Below are 17558 nucleotides of genomic sequence, written 5' to 3'. Positions count from 1 at the left end.
TCGTTGCCAAATGTTGACGCCGGTGTCAAAACCGGCGCGAGCGACACTGGCGTCAACGGGCATACAGGGGTCCGGCGCAGAGGAACATAGCCCCCCCCCCCCCCCCCGGAATGATCACGGGCCTGACCACTGTGGAAACCTCCCCCTGGAGTCGAATCCCTCCACCCCCCCGACCAGGACGGCCCACGCAGCCAGAACACTGAGGTCCTGCCAGGTGGGACCATGTGTAAACCACGCTGGCAGGCACTCGGCCCGTCGTGCGCAGAGAATCGCCGCGGGGGCTGCTTTCAATGGCCCCCGACCAGCGCCGATTCTCCGGTCGCCAGAGAATCGGCGGCGGATTCACCCCCCCCCCCCCCCCCTCCCCCCCGATTCTCCGACCCGGCACAGGCTCGGAGAATCACGGCCGTAGAATTTACAGTGCAGAAGGAGGCCATTCAGCCCATCGAGTCTGCACTGGCCATTGGAAAGAGCACCCCACTTAAGCCCGGACTTCCTCCATATCCCCATATCCTATGGGCAATTTAGTGTGGCTGATCCACCTAACCTGCACATCTTTGGACTGTGGGAGGAAACCGGAGCACCCGGAGGAAACCCACGCACACACGGGGAGAACGTGCAGACTCCGCACAGACAGTGACCCACGCCGGGAATCGAACCTGAGACCCTGCTGAAGCTGTGGAGCAACTGTGCTCCCGTGCCTCCCTGCTCCTTTCCAAATATCTCAGAAGGATTGAGAAGTTTTGAACACTTGTAAGTATAGTGACCAAATAGGAGAGGACAGTGGGTAAGAAGCATCTACCGCACATAAGCCCCCTCCTCTCAGTCTGGTGTTCTGCAGTGGCTCTCCTAAGCACCTCGAGGGTGAGTGAGATCTGCATTCAAAATTAAACAATACAAAGCAGTAAGATAACTACTTTAAAATAACTCATACACACAGACTAGCATAGTATCAGACTGTACCTAAAACTTGATGTAGAAATGAGGCACGAGAAGCACAAACCAAAGACAAAGCTGCACAAAATATCCAGGCAATCATCCTCAATCTTTCGGGGAAATCGGGGGCCAGGCTTCCATAGAATCCCTGCAGTGCAGAAGGAGGCCATTTGGCCCATCGAGCCTGCACCGACCCTCTAGAAGGCCTCTACCTAGGCCCACTTCCCCACCCCAACCCGTGACCCCACCAAGCGGACAGTTTAGCAACGGCGAATCACCTAACCGCACATCTATGGACTGTGTGAGTCCAACTTCTCCGCGCCCAACACATGAAGACAGATCAGAAACATTTAAAATCACAAAAGAGAATGCACTGGGCAGGTCAGAAACTCAAAAGACATTAAAAGTCCTTGGTTTGTTTGGCAGAGTTCGAAAGGAGTTGGTTTGAGTGATTGTGGATCCACTCGTTGATATTTTGTAAAAGTTTTTTTTTCAAAATTCCCTATCGGGTTTCTTGATAACCATCTTATATGGATGGCCTCTAGTTTTCTTCCCCACAAGGGGAAAAATTCTCCACCGAAACCTTTCATCATTTTAAAGACCTTTTTAGGTCACCCCTCAGCCTGGTTTTTCATGAGATAAGAGACCCAGCCTGTCGGTCCTTTTGTATATCCTTGTAAATCGTCTCTGCACCCCCTGCAGCCCCTCTATAACCTTTTTACAATGTGGAGACCAGAACTGCACCCTAAGTGTGGTCTGACCCAGGGTTCCATACAGGTTTAGCACGACTTCCCTACTTTTCATTCTATTCTTTTAGATATAAAATCTAGTGATTTTTTTTATGACCTTGATAACCTTTGGCACAGCGTTTAGTGATTGATGGATTTGTACTCCAAGATCCCTATGTTCCTCTTCCCATCTAGATTTGCACCTTCCAAGTAATAAATTACCTCTCTATTCTTCCTGGCAAAACGTTCTACCTCACATTTATCTGTCTTAAACTTTGTTTGATAATTATTTGCGCATTCTGCAAGTTTATTAATGTCCTCCTTTATTTTGTTATTATCTGAAGAACAATCTCCCCCCACCCCACCCCCAATTGAACCAGGATTGATCCCCTGACTTGGAGTTAATGGTAGGGCGGGGAATATGCCGGACCATGAGGTTACAGGGCAGTGCAGTAGCACAGTGGTTAGCACAGTTGCTTCACAGCTCCAGGGTCCCATGTTCGATTCCCGGCTTGGGTCACTGTGCGGAGTCTGCACATTCTCCCCGTGTCTGCGTGGGTTTCCTCCGGGTGCTCCGGTTTCCTCCCACAGTCCAAAGACGCGCAGGGTAGGTGGATTGGCCTTGCTAAATTGCCCTTGGTGTCCAAAAAAGGTTAGCTGGAGTTATCGGGTTACAGGGAGGCGTGGGCTTAAGTAGGGTGCTCTTTCCAAGAGCCGGTGCAGACTCGATGGGCCGAACGGCCTCCTTCTACACTGTAGATTCTATGAGATTGTGACTGAGTCCAATTCTGTTGCCGCTGATGGCCCACAGCGTCTCATGGATGCCCTGTCTCGAGTTGCTAAATCTGTTCTGAATCTATCCCATTAGAAGGTATGAGAGATGTCCAAAGGGACCTTGGTGCCCTTGTTCATGAGTCACTGAAAGCTAACAGGCAAGTGCAGCGAGCAGTTAAGTTGGCCATTATTGCAAGAGGATTTGAGTACAGGAGTCTTGCTGCAGTTGTACAGGGCCTTGCTGAAACTGCACCTGGAGGATTGTGTCCAGTTTTGGTCTCCTTATCTAAGGAGGATATACTTGTCATAGAGGGAGTGCAATAAAGATTCACTAGATTGATTCCTGAGATAACAGGATTGACCTTCAGAAGAATAATTGATGAACTCATTGAAATATATAAACTTCTTACAAGGCTCGAAACAGATGCAGGTAGGATCTTGGCTTGGTTTCTGGAACTAGGGGGTCATAGTCTCAGAATCAGGGGTAAGTCACTTAGGACTGAGATGAAGATTTTTTTTCAATCTTTGGACCTCTTTATTTTAATAAATTTAGAGTACTCAATTCTTGAGTACAAAGGGACCAATATAGAATAAAAAAGCAGAGATAGACTTTGCTTTTTACGATCGGCAGACATCAGAAAGCACTTCCAACGCCTATGAAATACTTTTGAGGTTTGGTCAGTGTCTGAGGCAGGGCTCCCACAAACAGCAGTGATACGATGACTAGCTCATCTGCTTCAGTGATATTGGCTATGGGGCAAATATTGACCAGGACACCGGGGAGAACTCCCCTCCTCTTTTTCAAAACAGACAGTGTCTTTTCAAATGGCAGAACTTACAACAGTGCAGCATTCGTTCAGCACAGCGTTGGTGGTGTCAGCCTAAATGCAGTGCTCAAGGCCCCAGGTGGAGCCGCAATATTGCAGACATGAATCTGTTTGGATTTGTTTTCTAACATCGTGTTTTGGCAGGTTGCCCTCCTTGGTGTCCCAGTAGCTGGCTCCACCAAAGCACCATCCACTAAAACCCACGGATACTCATTCCCAAAGCACAAAACCCGTTTCTCTGAGTCCTGTTACAACACGTCTGTGAACAGGGGGATTTGCAGACGCTGGAGATTAGTTTTCACTGGGTTTTCCTAAAGCCGCAATTGGAATTAACTTTTTTAAATTGGTTTAAGATGATTTTAGAAGATGCAACTCACTTGCCTCCTCGAGAGATAAGGCGTCTGTTCTCAGCTTATATGGTTGGACCAATAAACTATTGGCTACACCATCAACGAGATCCCTGATTCATCATTGACCTTTCCAGCAAATCTTGGCATGGGTGTAGTGCGAGCTGATGGGAGATTGCAAAGGCCTGATTAACACACAAAACTGTTCCAATGAATTCCTGCCCATAACTTGGCTGTGACTATCTCTTTGCAGTGAGGAGTCGAACAGGCACGTCATGTTGTGCTGCATTTGACACAGTCATATCCATTTATCATTTCTCCTCCAGGCAGAATTGATCAATTATGGGTGTATTTATCTGTGTTCCTAAATGCCTTTTCTCCCTCAATTAGTATTTTGTTTAACTATCCGGTAATAACACACATTCTGCCAGTTTCACTTTGATTTCCCTTTTCTAGATGGTTTTCTCTGTAATCTTGTCGATTAAATTCCCAATGTTAATTTGATATTTGAAAATAAAATATAAAAACTGTAATCTAGCAGTGGAGATTGGGTGTAATAGAGATAATATCTGAGGTTTTAAAAGAAACAGATTAGGGTTTTCTAAAATTGCAGTGAAGTCTGTACTGACTTTGGACTTAAAAGACGCAGTTCCAATTTGATCTGGATCCCTATTCCTCGCCACTTTACTCAAGGCTACCTGCAGTTCTTCTTTGTTGCAGTTAGAAGAATAGAGGGAGAGGGTCATTATGGTCTGCCATGTAACCTTCGTTTTCCTGTCCTGTTCACTTTAGCTGCCGCTCTGGACTTTATTTCTTCTGTCTTAATCCTCCTGGGTCCTTTTCTCCTTTCCTCTCGCCTTCCTTTTCTTCATTCACTTTTGTTACCAAGCTTTTAATCACTTGCCTTAAGAACTGCTTCTCAGGATCCTGTTTACGACATGAAATACATTTATATTATACTGTGTTAAATGAGTTTAGAAATGCAAGTTGGCACTAATCCCTTCTGCTCGTGTGACTGATGATGGCGGATTGTCCGTGCTTACCAGCCGCATGAAATATCTGCCTCAAATATGCCAGTGTTTGCATTTCAGAAGTGTCTGCCCCGTATGACATGCTTGAGACAGCATGAAAGAGAAACGTTGTGGGCTTTTGTTTGCTCTGATCTCTTCCTGTGAAAAGAACAGCTACACTCACTGGCAGAATTTCATTGCAGTCAGGCTGTTTGCCAGCTGTTTGCCTTTCGGATGTTCAAGAGAGTGGCAACACAACACACGTTCCTGGAACTCGTAATTGCTGGCACTAATCCCGATGTGTTACTGTAAATGCAAATTGTTTTTTTATATGATTAACAAGCGCACAGTGCGCCTGAATGTCACATGCCTTGCCCTTCCTGTGGAGTTTCATTTTGGAATTCTTTGGAATGCCACAGCTTGCTTACTGCCACCTTTGCAGAACAGTCAGCTGGGACAACATAATTGCACTAGTGTTTGACCAGTATTTCTGCCCTTGAGGACAATGAACTATTTGAGGCTCAAATTGAATTATGAGGGCTGCCAGAGAGAAGAAAGTAGTGGTGGTTTTGTATGCACAATAGATCAGTAAAACCCATCATAACATAACAAGGTGGCACGGCATTGCCTCACAGCGCCAGGGACCCGGGTTTGATTCTGGCCTTGTGGAGTTTGCACTTTTTCTCCGCATGTCTGCCTGGGTTTCCTCCGGGTGCTTCGGTTTCCTCCTCACAGTCCAAAGACGTGCAGGCGAGGTGAATTGATCATGCTAAATTGCCCCTTGGTGTCCAGAGATGTGCAGGTTCGGTGGGGTAGGCAGGTTACAAGGATAGGGTGGGGGAGTGGGCTGAGGTGGAGTGCTCTTTCAAAGGGTCCATGCAGACTTGATGGGCAAAATGGCCTCCTTCTGCACTGTAGCATTTCTGTGGTTCTACTCTATGGTTCCGTGTTGGCAGCATTTAATCTTAGTAATTTTCCTTTCTTTGCAGCTGCTTCTTTACATCATATCTCTAGGATGTTGGTTTCATATTTGCACCCATTCTGTTTCACAAAGTAAAATTTAATTGTGACTAAAGTCTTCTGTCTTTCTTTTAAGGTTTTACTAAGTGCCCAAACATGGGTGACATGAAGACCCCAGATTTCGATGACCTCCTAGCTGCTTTTGACATTCCTGACCCAGACCTCGATGCCAAGGAGGCTATCCAGTCGAGTAGCGAGGAGACAGAAAATCACCTAAAGCAAGCAGGTATGGATATAGACGAGCTGTCTATGCACCACGCCATACCTGACGTCCCAGTGGTGAGTGTGATTGTTAAGAACACCAGTCGACAGGACTCCTTCGATTCCATCACTGAGAAGGATGGCCATCAGCTTGGACAGAATCTGCTTCAAAATGGGTTTCGAAATTCTGATATTACTGCTGATACCCACAGCCTTGGAAATAGCTACAGCAAAATGGTCACTGCTTTCATTAATGGAGATAGTTCCAGAAACTACTCAGATAAATTTGACACACCAAGGTCAGAAGTTCTACCAGCCTTTAGTCAGTTTAGTCCTATTTCTAGCCCAGAGCCAGATGAAACCATTCAGGATGCTAGTATTATGGATAGCATTAAACGGGACGAGAGACCGTACCTTGGTTCTGTAGGCCTATATATTTCCACAGAGAGTTCGCTGGTGGACAGTACAAGGGAACAGCCTGAGCAAGCCATGACCGAGTTGAGCATGTTTGATGAATACTCTAAAAAGCGGGAGAAAGCAAACGAGATTAGAAACTGTAAAGTGAAGGAAGTCAGCTTTGGGCAAAGGACAATCTCAACCCATGTATCGGAAGAAACGCAGCTACAGGACAAAGTCTTTGACAAAGGTTTGTTTGACAGCTTGCAGCCCTCAAGTGACCTGCACAATAATATCGTAGAAGAGCCAAGGAGCAGCAGTGCTCCAGAGATGAACTTGTGTTCTTCGGTCCCGCCTCGCCAGCGTCTAAAATCAGCTCATTCGAAGCTGTCGTCTTGCTTGGCAGCGTTGGTAGCTCTTAATGCCAAAAAAACAACAGACTTCCCAAAGGAGGAACAAAGCGAAAACTTTAAAGAGTCCCTGTTGGCATTGAAGGACGGGGTGAAGGGCAGCCCCAAAATGGCAAAGTCACCAAAGAGTCCAAGAAGTCCAATGGACGGAGTGAAGAAACTGATAAACAAACAGCCTGATAGCCCAAGGAGTGTGTCCAGTGACTACAGTGGCAGAGGGTCCCCATATGTTGCAACAGGCTCACCACCAGCCATCCCAAAAGTAAGGATCAAAACCATTAAAACTTCTTCCGGTGAAATTACCAGGACTGCGACGAGGATAATGCCAGACTCTGAGCAGAGCGAGTCTAGGAGTTCACCAGAGCAGTCGCTGACTGAAATGAGTTTTACTGAGGAGTTGAGTTTAAGATCTAGCCCTGTGACCAGTGCACCATCGCAGACACACACTTCAACAGCAGTGGAAAATGGAAAGAAGCAAATGTCAGCCAGAAACCTGGCTAATGCAGTCAGTTCTTTGTCTAGCGTACCTGCCAACGGAGCTGAAGATGTAGATGGCACCAGCGACTTGAAAGCTACGGCTGTAACAGCTTCTCCACCCGAGGATGCCAGCAGTGCCATCATGAAAGTTGCTGGCATGGTACAGCAGAAGCAGGCTGCAGTAAAGCACTCAGCAAATCCCTCCAGTACGAGTCTCCTGCCAAAAGCTGTTCACCTGGCAAGCCTGAACTTGGTTCCACACAGTGTTGCTGCTACTGCTACCGCAAGGTCCAGTACTTTGCGGCAGAGCCAACAAAAGATTGCCACCCAGGTGGTGACCGTGCCATTGGTGCAACAAGTCAAGAACGCAGTGCCACAAAATAGTGAATCCCCCACTTCAAATCAGAACATTGTTGTTGAAGCTTTTAACAAACTGTTGAACAGTACCAATCCCGTGCCAATCTATGCTCCAAACCTTAAGCCACCTGCCAATAGTGAGTTATCCATGCCAGCCCGTGGCTATCGCTGTTTGGAATGTGGCGATGCATTTGCTCTGGAGAAGAGTTTATCACAGCATTATGAGAGGCGAAGTGTCCATATTGAGGTGATGTGCAGCCATTGTTCCAAACTGATGGTCTTCTTCAACAAGTGCGGCTTGCTTTTGCACGCACGGGAACACAAGGGCAAAGGCGCCGTGATGCAGTGCACTCAGTTACAGATGAAACCCATACCTTCGGACCAAATGTTTTCAACCACCCCAGTGACAACTGCTGTATCATCCGATCCCCCTGCCCAGGCTGCAACTCCTGCGGCCCAAGAAATTGACAGTTTAACAGTAATTGGGATGGATAGCCCAGCTTCCAGTCACCCTGCAATGCCTCTGCGCTGTGACTCACTTCGGTTAGTACGGCATGGGTTAAAATGTCTCGAGTGCTATCAACAGTTCCAGGATTACAACAGCCTTGCAGGACACTACCAGCAGGTGACAGATGATGCGGAGGCACCGGTAAGTGAATTCAAACTATGCAAAAACTCACCTTGTTTCAATCAAGGGGAAGGTGATGCATGCAACATCAGTTCATGCAACATCATTTCTTGCAGACTGTACTGGCACTTCTAAGAGTTTATTTCTTTTTGCACTCATTGTCATGAGGCAGCCCACCTGACAACATAGGATGGCAATTGACAACAGGAAACTCTTCCATTTAACACATCCCATGTCAGCATCAAGCATTGTACCATGTCCAGTAGCAGGTTAAAGTTCTTTCCAATTTGCTCCAACGTCGCGAGAACATAACATCTTAATACATCAGTGTGACTTCTATTCAGCTTCTCATCCCAGCTGAGTGAGGTTGACAATTAGTGCTCGGGTACACTTTTGTGTTGCCAGCCCGCACCCAGCAGAAACCCAATCAAGATTCCCAAATTCACTTCCCATAAAATTCTTACAGCCCGTGCACAGAAGAGATTTTCACGCCACCAGTATAGGCTGGGTTTTGATCTATGTGCCAAATGGGAAATATTATTGTCCCAAGTCCCATTGTGTCCTCCTCATTCCAGGCTCCCATCTGCTGCTTTATGAATGATGGGGCTCAGATTTCTGAAAAACTCTTCTTCCGGTAGCACAGTGGTTAGCACTGTTGCCAGGGTTCCAGGTTCGATTCCAGGTTTGGGGTCACTGTCTGTGCGGAGTCTGCACGTTCTCCCTGTGTCTGCGTGAGTTTCCTCCGGGTACTCCAATTTCCTCCCACAACTCCCGAAAGACGTGCTTGTTAGGTGAATTGGACATTCTGAATTCTCCCTCTGTGTACCTGAACAGGCGCCGGAGTGTGGCGACTGGGGCTTTTCACAGTAACTTCATTGCAGTGTTAATGTAAGCCTACTTGTGACAATAAAGATTGTAATAAAAATAAATTAACACCAACTGTTTGTTCCCTCTCCCTTCTTCCCTCTGTGGCCACCCAATGCCATGCATACCCCTCTGACCAAATGGCCTGGTGGACACTCTGATTCTCGTAAAGGCATTGCAATGTTAAGCCATAAAGTGCATATCCATGGTATGAGGTGAAGCAAAATAACTCCTGGCTCCGAAATGTGTGTGTACCCTCCAGATTGGCTTGGCTGCTCGCAATTAATAAATCAGACTCAAACTTAAAACCAGTGTTACGGATACCCACTCTGGATTTACATAGAACAGTACAGCACAGAACAGGCCCTTCGGCCCTCTGTTGTGCCGAGCATTGTCCGAAACCAAGATCAAGCTATCCCACTCCCTGTCATTCTGGTGTGCTCCATGTGCCTGTCCAATAACCGCTTAAAAAAAAAGGAAAGATACCTTCTTGGGCCTTAAACACAATAATAAGAATGGCCAGAGTGATTCAGTTCTGAGAAAACTAAATGCCTGGCATGCAAATAAAAATGTCGTCATATGTTATTGTAGTTAGGTGGTTTCCCCTTCCCACATTGTATAAAGTCCCAGGGTTTAGGTCATCGTTCCTGTCAGTTCTTCATCTTGAATTGAGACATTTTCCACATGCCGCATTCAAGATACTTAAGGTTAGAACACAATGAAGCTGGTGCAGTGATGCACGTCCGGAGGCTTTTACAACATAGCAGCTTGAAACCTGGGGCGTCATTCTCCGACCCCCCGCCGGGTCAGAGAATGGCCGTTGGCCGCCGTGAATCCCACCCCCGCCGAAGTCTCCGGCACCGGAGATTGGGCGGGGGCGGGAATCGGGCCGCGCCGGTTGGCGGGACCCTCCGCTCAATTCTCCGGCCCGGATGGGCTGAAGTCCCGCCCAGAAATTGCCTGTCCCGCCGGCGTAAATTAAACCTGGTATTTACCAGCGGGACCAGGCGGCGTGGGCGGGCTCCGGGGTCCTTGGGGGGGCGCGGGGCGATCTGACCCCGGGGGGTGCCCCCACGGTGGCCTGGCCCGGGATCGGGGCCCACCGATCCGCGGGCAGGCCTGTGCCGTGGGGGCACTCTTTCCCTTCCGCCTCCGCCACGGCCTCCACCATGGCGGAGGCGGAAGAGACTCTCCCCACTGCGCATGCGCGGGAATCTTTCAGCTGACGCTCCCGCGCATGCGCCGGGAAACTGTCAGCTGACGCTCCCGCGCATGCGCCGCATTTCCACGCCAGCTGGCGGGGCAACAAACGCCATTTCCGTCAGCTGGCGGGGCGGAAATCCCTCCGGCGTCGGCCTAGGCCCTCAATGTCGGGGCTAGGCCGCCAAAGATGCGGAGCATTCCGCACCTTTGGGACGGCGCGATGCCCATCTGATTGGCGCTGATTTGGGCGCAAGTCGGCGGACATCGCGCCGTTGGGGGAGAATATCGCCCCAGGTGTGTCACTGTTTACCTGTACCGCCAGAACATTGTGTGTGTGGTAAGAGTTTACCTCTGCAATAAATGGAGATGTATGTTACTTCCGAGTTACTTGTGGAAGACTACTAATGCTCCCCCTCCCAGTGTAGAATAACCTGCCAGCAGGGACCAACCAGATCTCCGGAGTTAACACTGGGGCCCCGAGATACAGTCAGGGGGAGGGGGTAACCAGGGAGAGCGGAAACCTAACTGGAGAGAATGTCATATTGACCCCTGACAGCATCTCTCACAAATGTAACCAGCCTAATTTTTAAAGGAAAAAATAGATCAAATACCTGCGTGAATTCCCTCGCTCCCTCACATGGCTGGTAGCAGCAGTTATTCATCAAAATTATACTGTGCTTTATTGCTATTTTGAACCAGACAATGTTGAGAAATCAGCTTCTCCCACTACCATACAGTCCATTGCCTTGCCCCCTTCACTGACCATTGATGTCCAGGAAGTTGCTGACCCATTTGAACCAATTATCCTGACCGAAAGCTGGCCGGTTATTTTTTGGCTGTCAATGCTATACCGTTGTTACACTTGCAGCTCAGAATTGGGCATCGCCCCAGAGAAGTCTGAGCTGCTCAGGCACCAACTATAAATCCAAGAATGATGAATGTTGGCCTCTATAAGAGCAAATCTGATTGTTGCAGTTTAAAGGTTAGATTACTGGAACGTCTGGTTTTAGCTGTATGAAGTAAATGATTTAATTCCTTGCCATAACTATTGTGTGTAACCAGTGAGTGTATTTTTTAAATAAAGTTTAAAGGCAGCAGCTTCACCAATGTTAGTGTAATTCTCTTGATTTCTTTTAGTTCGCTAGTCCCATCAAGCTAGCTCGCTTGACATCGCGAGCAGTGTCACCGCCTGCCAGCTAATTCCTCCGTCTTTTTTCCCACTGCATTGCAGTTGTAATTACACTTAAACATAGTTCATTGGCTGTGAACTGCTGTGTTGCCCTGGGAATGTGAAAAGTGCCATATAAATGCAAGTCTTTTGTGGACCCTTTAACTGCTCCCAGGCAGCTGTTACGTGCGCTTGTTCAGCTCTTAACAGTGGCGGAGAGACAGGATCAGATGCCATTAAGCTTTAATGCGGTGTGGAAAGATCGATTCGTTCCAGGAGTAATAATATAAGAAATAGGGCTTGGTTATTTTATAAACAAACTGTATTAAAACAAAAGAAAAGAAAATATTTTAACTTTTACTTCAGCTGTAACGTTAACGGATTCCGCGGTTTCTTGACCACTCACAACTCATAGATGAAAAGTATCTTAATACAACTCTCTGACATCTAAATGTATTCTTAGTGAAGGATGAGGGATTTTGTCAAATGTTTCTAGACATTATGGGGAACAGGTGAGATAGATAGAGAAACTGTTTCCACTGGGGGACAACGGCTAAAGATTGGAGCCGGACCTTTCAGGAATGAAGCTAGGTACCACTTCTACACACAGAGGGCTTAGGTCAAAGATCCGCCATGACTAAATTGAATGGCTGATCGGGCTCGAGCTGCTGAATGGCCTACGCTTTTTCTGATGCTCATTGTTTTCTACCAAAACCTTTCAGGAATTCTGACCTCCCAGATAATCCTTGCTGCCCTGTTCCCATCCCCGAATCAGAAATGCCCAACGATTCACGCAGACTATCGAAGGTTCTTGCATTTATATAGCGCTTTTCACACCCTCAGGCCGTCCTAGCCAATGAGGAACTTTGGAAGTGCAGTGACCGTAATTATATAGGAAATGTGGCAGCCAACTTGTGCGTGGAAAGTTCCTAGTTAAAGCCATCAGTGAAACAATAAACCATATATCTGTTTTGGAGGTGTTGGTTGAAGGGTAAGTGTAGACAAAGACAACGGATGAACTCTCCTCTCTTCGAATAGTGGAATCTTTGTCTACCTGAGAGCAGTTGGGTCTTCAGTTTAATGTCTCTGAAAAAGGGTCCCTCTAACATTGTCAGACAGATCATAAATGGATCAATGAGATTAGATCTAAAACGTGTAAGATACATAAGGGTGCTTATGTGTGTTTTGTATACTTTGTTAGCCTTTGGAATGGAACATTTACTCATTTTTTGAGCATACCAGTTCAAGGAACGAAATGGGCTCAAAATTATACCCCTCTCTTTATTTTCCAGATGAGTCTTAATACCTGCCTCAAAGTAACATCCATTACTGTATGGCAATGTGGCTTCCATTTTGATACAACTAGGTCTGGTTGCCAGTCGCAGCCGATTTTCTATTCCCCATGAACGTAATACTTTTCACAAAGGATGATGCTGCAACCCCTTGAACTGTTCCGCACAAAACAAAAACCTTGTTTTCTTCCAGGCACCCATGGGATACTTTTCTTTGTAGCCATCAGCTGTCCCTCATTTCGATGTGGGCGCCTCCTCAGGGATGCAAGTTTTTGCCATGGGTCTGCATGTGACTGAACAGATAGATTCTCAACCTGCAGAACGTTGGGCACTTTGAGCAGAACGTCCCACTAGGTAGTGGGATCCGGAACGCAGCATTTACTTCTGTTTCTTCACTGCCCCAGCTCTGCCTTATCGTTAAGCTGCTTTGACTGGGCATGATGTAGCTTGATAGACATTTTGTCACCATTGTGACCAATCAGTAGCAAGCTCCTCCCAGTCATTAAAGTCAAAGCTGCCACACTTCAACGAGAGCTTTGGGGTCTCTTTGAAGTGTTTTCCCTGTCCTCCCCTGGGACTCTGGCCATTTGAGAGTTGAAAGGCCAGGACCTGGTGGGGGAGACAGTTTTTGGCCATTCGCGCACAGTGTCCTGCCCATCAAATTTGATTTTGCAGGTGTTTTGTGTGAATACTTGTGGAGCCGGCTTCAAGAAGGACATTAACATTTGTTTGATGGTCCTCCCATTGATTCCAGAGGACGTGGTGGAGGTATTGCGGGTGGATTTTCCCTCAAACTCTCATGTGTCTCTGATACACAGTCCAGGTCCCGCTGCCATATAGAAACGTGGTAACACCTGTCCTGTACAGTAGGATTTTGTTGTCAAACACTCACTGTCATGGTTTATGGGGAAGCAGTGACGTAGTCCAATATTGTCACTGGACTAATAATCCAGAGACCCAGAGTAATGTTCTGGGGACTTGGGTTCGAATCCCAACAGATGGTGAAATTTGAACTCAATAAAAATCTGGAATTTAAAAAGTCCTGAGGATGAGCATGAAACCATTGCCGATTGTCATAAAACCCCACCTGGTTCGACTAATGTCCTTTCGGGAAAGAAATCTGTCATCTTTCCCATCAAGTAACTCCAGACCCACAGCAACGTGGTTGACAACTGCTCTCGGGGATGAGCAATAAATGCTGACCCAACCAGCGACGCCCACATCCTAGGAACAAATAAAGGAAAAAGAAGGTGTCGGATCTCCTCGTCGATGTTGGCCTTTTGAGAGAGGTAGCTGCCAAGATGTGAGAAATGCTCAACAGATACTAGAGTCTCTCCTTCAGCATAATGGGAAGCAAGATATTTGGCTGACCAGGTGTTGGTTGATATTTAAGTTCTGCTTTGGTAACATTCCAGGACAGGTCAGGTTTCTTGTCGGCAGATTTGAAGAGATTGAGAATGGCTTGCAAATCTGGTGCAGAGTTGGCAAACCTCACTGCTGTCGTGGGCATCTGTGGAAGTCAGTTTTGTTTTGGCACAGAGGCGACTGAGGTGAGTCTCTATTTAAATGCAATTTGACACTGACACCAGAGGGCAATTGATCTTTGATGAAGTGAATAGCCACTGTCAGGTAACTTGTACACCATGTGCAGGCTAACATGCAGCCTTGCTTTGACCCTCCAATGAGAATTTTTGAAGACACCTGTTCCAGATCCCACTCACGTTGGCTGCAGTCATATCATCATGAAATCATGAAGCAATTGCAGGATTGTGAAGAAGTTTCTGACATCCAAATCTTTGGAGCACTATACAGAGCCTTGTGATTTACTGAGGCAAATGCTTTGATCAGGGGGATGGATTTAATGAAGAGTTCCTGGTGGTGTTCTTGAATTTTTCTGGCAACAAAGACCATGCCAGAGGTTCTCTTGAAGGTCTAAAGCCACACTATCTCCTTGGGAGGATTTACTCAGCCACCAGGAAGTAGGTGATCCAGGAAAAGGCTATCCCTCAGTACCCTGTAGCAGAATCCATGGGTGAACCATCATTGATGGGAGAGCTGTAACAAGCAGTCAAAACTATTTTTTAAAAACAACAAAACCTGCAGCCCCAATTGTATTCCAACTGAGATCTTCAACGCTGGCGTCATTTTGGTCACTTCAAGGCATCGTGCACTCGTCCTACAGATTCGGGAGGGATGGAATGGAACAATTGTAACTGTCTTCAAGAAAGGAAATCAATCTTGCTGTGGAAATTATTGAGGTATTTCCCTCTTCCCAATCGCAGGTAGAATCCTGACTTGGATGAATTGGATAATGTACAACTAGTTACTATTTCAGTTTCAGCGATCTTTTTTTTTTTTGTTTTGTATCTCAGCAGTTCTGATTTAATTGTTTTTTTCTTAGTGCCGGGCACAGTGAAGCTACAAACTTCCAAAATAAACTGTGAAAAATTCCTTCAGTTTGGCTCCCAAATGCCCACATTGCTAAGTTTGTGTATCTGATTAGCTTATCAAAACCAATGTCTTGGTCATCACGTAAAGCAGAGAGAAACTGTAGAAGCTTTGGGAGAAACAATCACCTATGGTTAGAGTTCTTGACAGCAATAAAGTAAAACAGACACTCTACTACTGCATTGCTATAAATAAGTGGAATTAGGTAGCTGCTGTACTCCAGCTTAGGCTATTTCACAATATAGTGAATAAAAATTTGTTGACCCGTAAAGAGAGACTGTGCTCTCGCGTTTTGTCCCCCATTGAGGTTGAAAACTCTGAATTTCTAAAATGTTTTATTTATCAACCTTCTGTTAACATGGACCTAGATTTTAAACTCATCCCGGAATGCAACGGTGTTATATTAGAATTGCTTTTGTTTTAATTAATGGGATGTGGGCGTCGCTGGCTGGGCCAGCATTTATTACCCATCCCAAATCGCCTCCAGCTGAATGGCTTGCTAGACCTATTCAGAGAGCAATAAAGAGTCAACCACATTTCTGTGGATCTGGATGCCAGACCAGGTATAGGCATTAGTGAACCAGATGGGTTTTTACGACCATCGCCGATGGTTTCATGGTCATCGTTTAACTTTTAATTCCAGATTTTTATTGAATTTAAATTTCACCCTCTGCCCTGGTGGGATTCGAACCAGGGACCCCAGAGCATTACCCTGGGCCTCTGCATTCCTAGTGCAGTGACAACACCACTACGCCACTGCCTTCCCTCAATTGTGTAAAACCGATGCTCAGCCCTGGATTACTCGTCCAGTGACAATGCCACAATAACAATACCATTAATGCCTATTCTGTGATTATTACTTACTCTGCCACATCTGTACAATTATGTCTCCTGCAAGGATGGAAATTAATACAAAATATACTCTCACTGAGGATACGAGGCACAGTCGGAAGAGAGTGTGTTTGGATATTCTAATCAAATGTATTTAAATCCATTAGAAATTTCTGAAGCCTGTGAGCTGAGAAAGTGCATGTCCGTTGAGTAGATTACTTTCTAAATCAATATCGATATTCCCTACTCATGCATATTGGAGTTTGATAACTGAATTACAGTTCAATTTTGCTCCACAATGATGCAGCTTGTTTGGGGCCGAATAAGGCGCTTTGTGACCGTAATATGTACCTGTGGAATATTTTACAATTACCTTTCTTCTTTTCTTTCTAAGACTTGTCGGGTCTGCCAGATGATGCTGCCCAATAAGTGCAGTTACGCTGCTCATCTCCGTATTCATGCACACAAGTCCCCTTACAGCTGTCCGGAGTGCGGAGCGGTGTGTCGTTCAGCTTATTTCCAAACTCACGTCAAGGAAAACTGCCTACACTATACACGGACAGTAGTGTTTAGGTCAGTATTTCTCTCTCCGAGTAACAGTTTCCTGAAAATAGGTAGCTTGAATTCCCATTCCAAAGCAGTTCATGCTTTTAGATGTATTTGGAAATAAAAAAAAAAATAATTTTCCGTTGTACACCATTACTGTTTCTGCCTGCAAGAAGGTTAAAATTCAATAGTAAACCTCCAACGTATCTCCTTGATTTTGTCAGCTTCTGCCAATTTCTAATCCCGTCTGGTGTATCTTTTGCTGATATAACTGAATACACAAAGGTAGAGACAGGGAATGACAGTAGAATTATAATTTGGATGGTTTGCTTTTTGGAGACTTCAGTTTTGTCAATTAAAGAAAACTGCACGGCCAGAATTGGCGATGTATCAGACAGTATAGTTCAGTGTGCTATTTGCAATGTGTGGTGGTTGTTACCTATGAGTTGTGCAGGGTTGGAAGTAAGCCACACTTCTCCGCTGGGAGGGAGAATTGGTAAGCAAGTTACTCAGGGCAACAGATCACACTGCCCCCAATCAAACATTTTCTCTTTGTTTTTTATAAATTTAAAGTACCCAATTCTTTTTTTCCAATTAAGCGGCAATTTAGCATAGCCAATCCACCTACCCTGCACATTTTGTTGGGTTGTGGGGGTGAGAGACCCACGCAGACACGGGGAGAATGTACAAACGCCACACGGACAGTGACCCAGGGCCGGGATCGAACCTGGGACCTCAGCGCCGTGAGGCAGCAGTGCTAACCGCTGCGCCACCGTGCTGCCCTCTATACTTTCAAAGTAGAGTGTTCTTCCTCTTGACTTCACTTTTGTCAAGGTGTAGGAAGCGAGTCTCACCTTGGGGTTGAGATGGGTTCAATATGATGTGCCTGGGTGCTTGATGCTTGGAACCAAAAGCACTCAGGAATCCAATACACAAACTTATCAGTCTGCAGCACTGCAGTGACCTTCCAGCCTGGCTCATGGGACGCGGAGGGGTAGATGTGCCAATGAAAGCAGAGCTCCAGATAATCTTACAGAAACATACAGGCCGAAGGCTCTGGTCTGCACCAGCATTAATCTGGACAGTTTAGCAATT

At 46.3% G+C, this 17558-nt stretch overlaps 1 protein-coding gene across 2 annotated transcripts in view; it reads left to right on the top strand.

The window, feature by feature from the left end:
* Positions 1-17558, top strand: part of znf592 (zinc finger protein 592) — a 225897-nt gene that overhangs the window by 148592 nt on the left and 59747 nt on the right. For both annotated transcript variants that reach the window (XM_072493079.1, XM_072493078.1), the window contains exons 3-4: positions 5719-8132; positions 16312-16490. In XM_072493079.1, coding sequence (XP_072349180.1) covers positions 5739-8132; positions 16312-16490 — 2573 coding nt within the window. In that variant the 5' untranslated portion in view covers positions 5719-5738. The remainder of the gene's footprint in view (positions 1-5718; positions 8133-16311; positions 16491-17558) is intronic.

The sequence above is a fragment of the Scyliorhinus torazame genome, chromosome 30 (genome assembly GCF_047496885.1).
Source record: "Scyliorhinus torazame isolate Kashiwa2021f chromosome 30, sScyTor2.1, whole genome shotgun sequence".
Classification (NCBI taxonomy): domain Eukaryota; kingdom Metazoa; phylum Chordata; class Chondrichthyes; order Carcharhiniformes; family Scyliorhinidae; genus Scyliorhinus; species Scyliorhinus torazame.
Note: the sequence above shows the minus strand (reverse complement) of the source record. Positions and strands in the feature narration are given on the sequence as shown.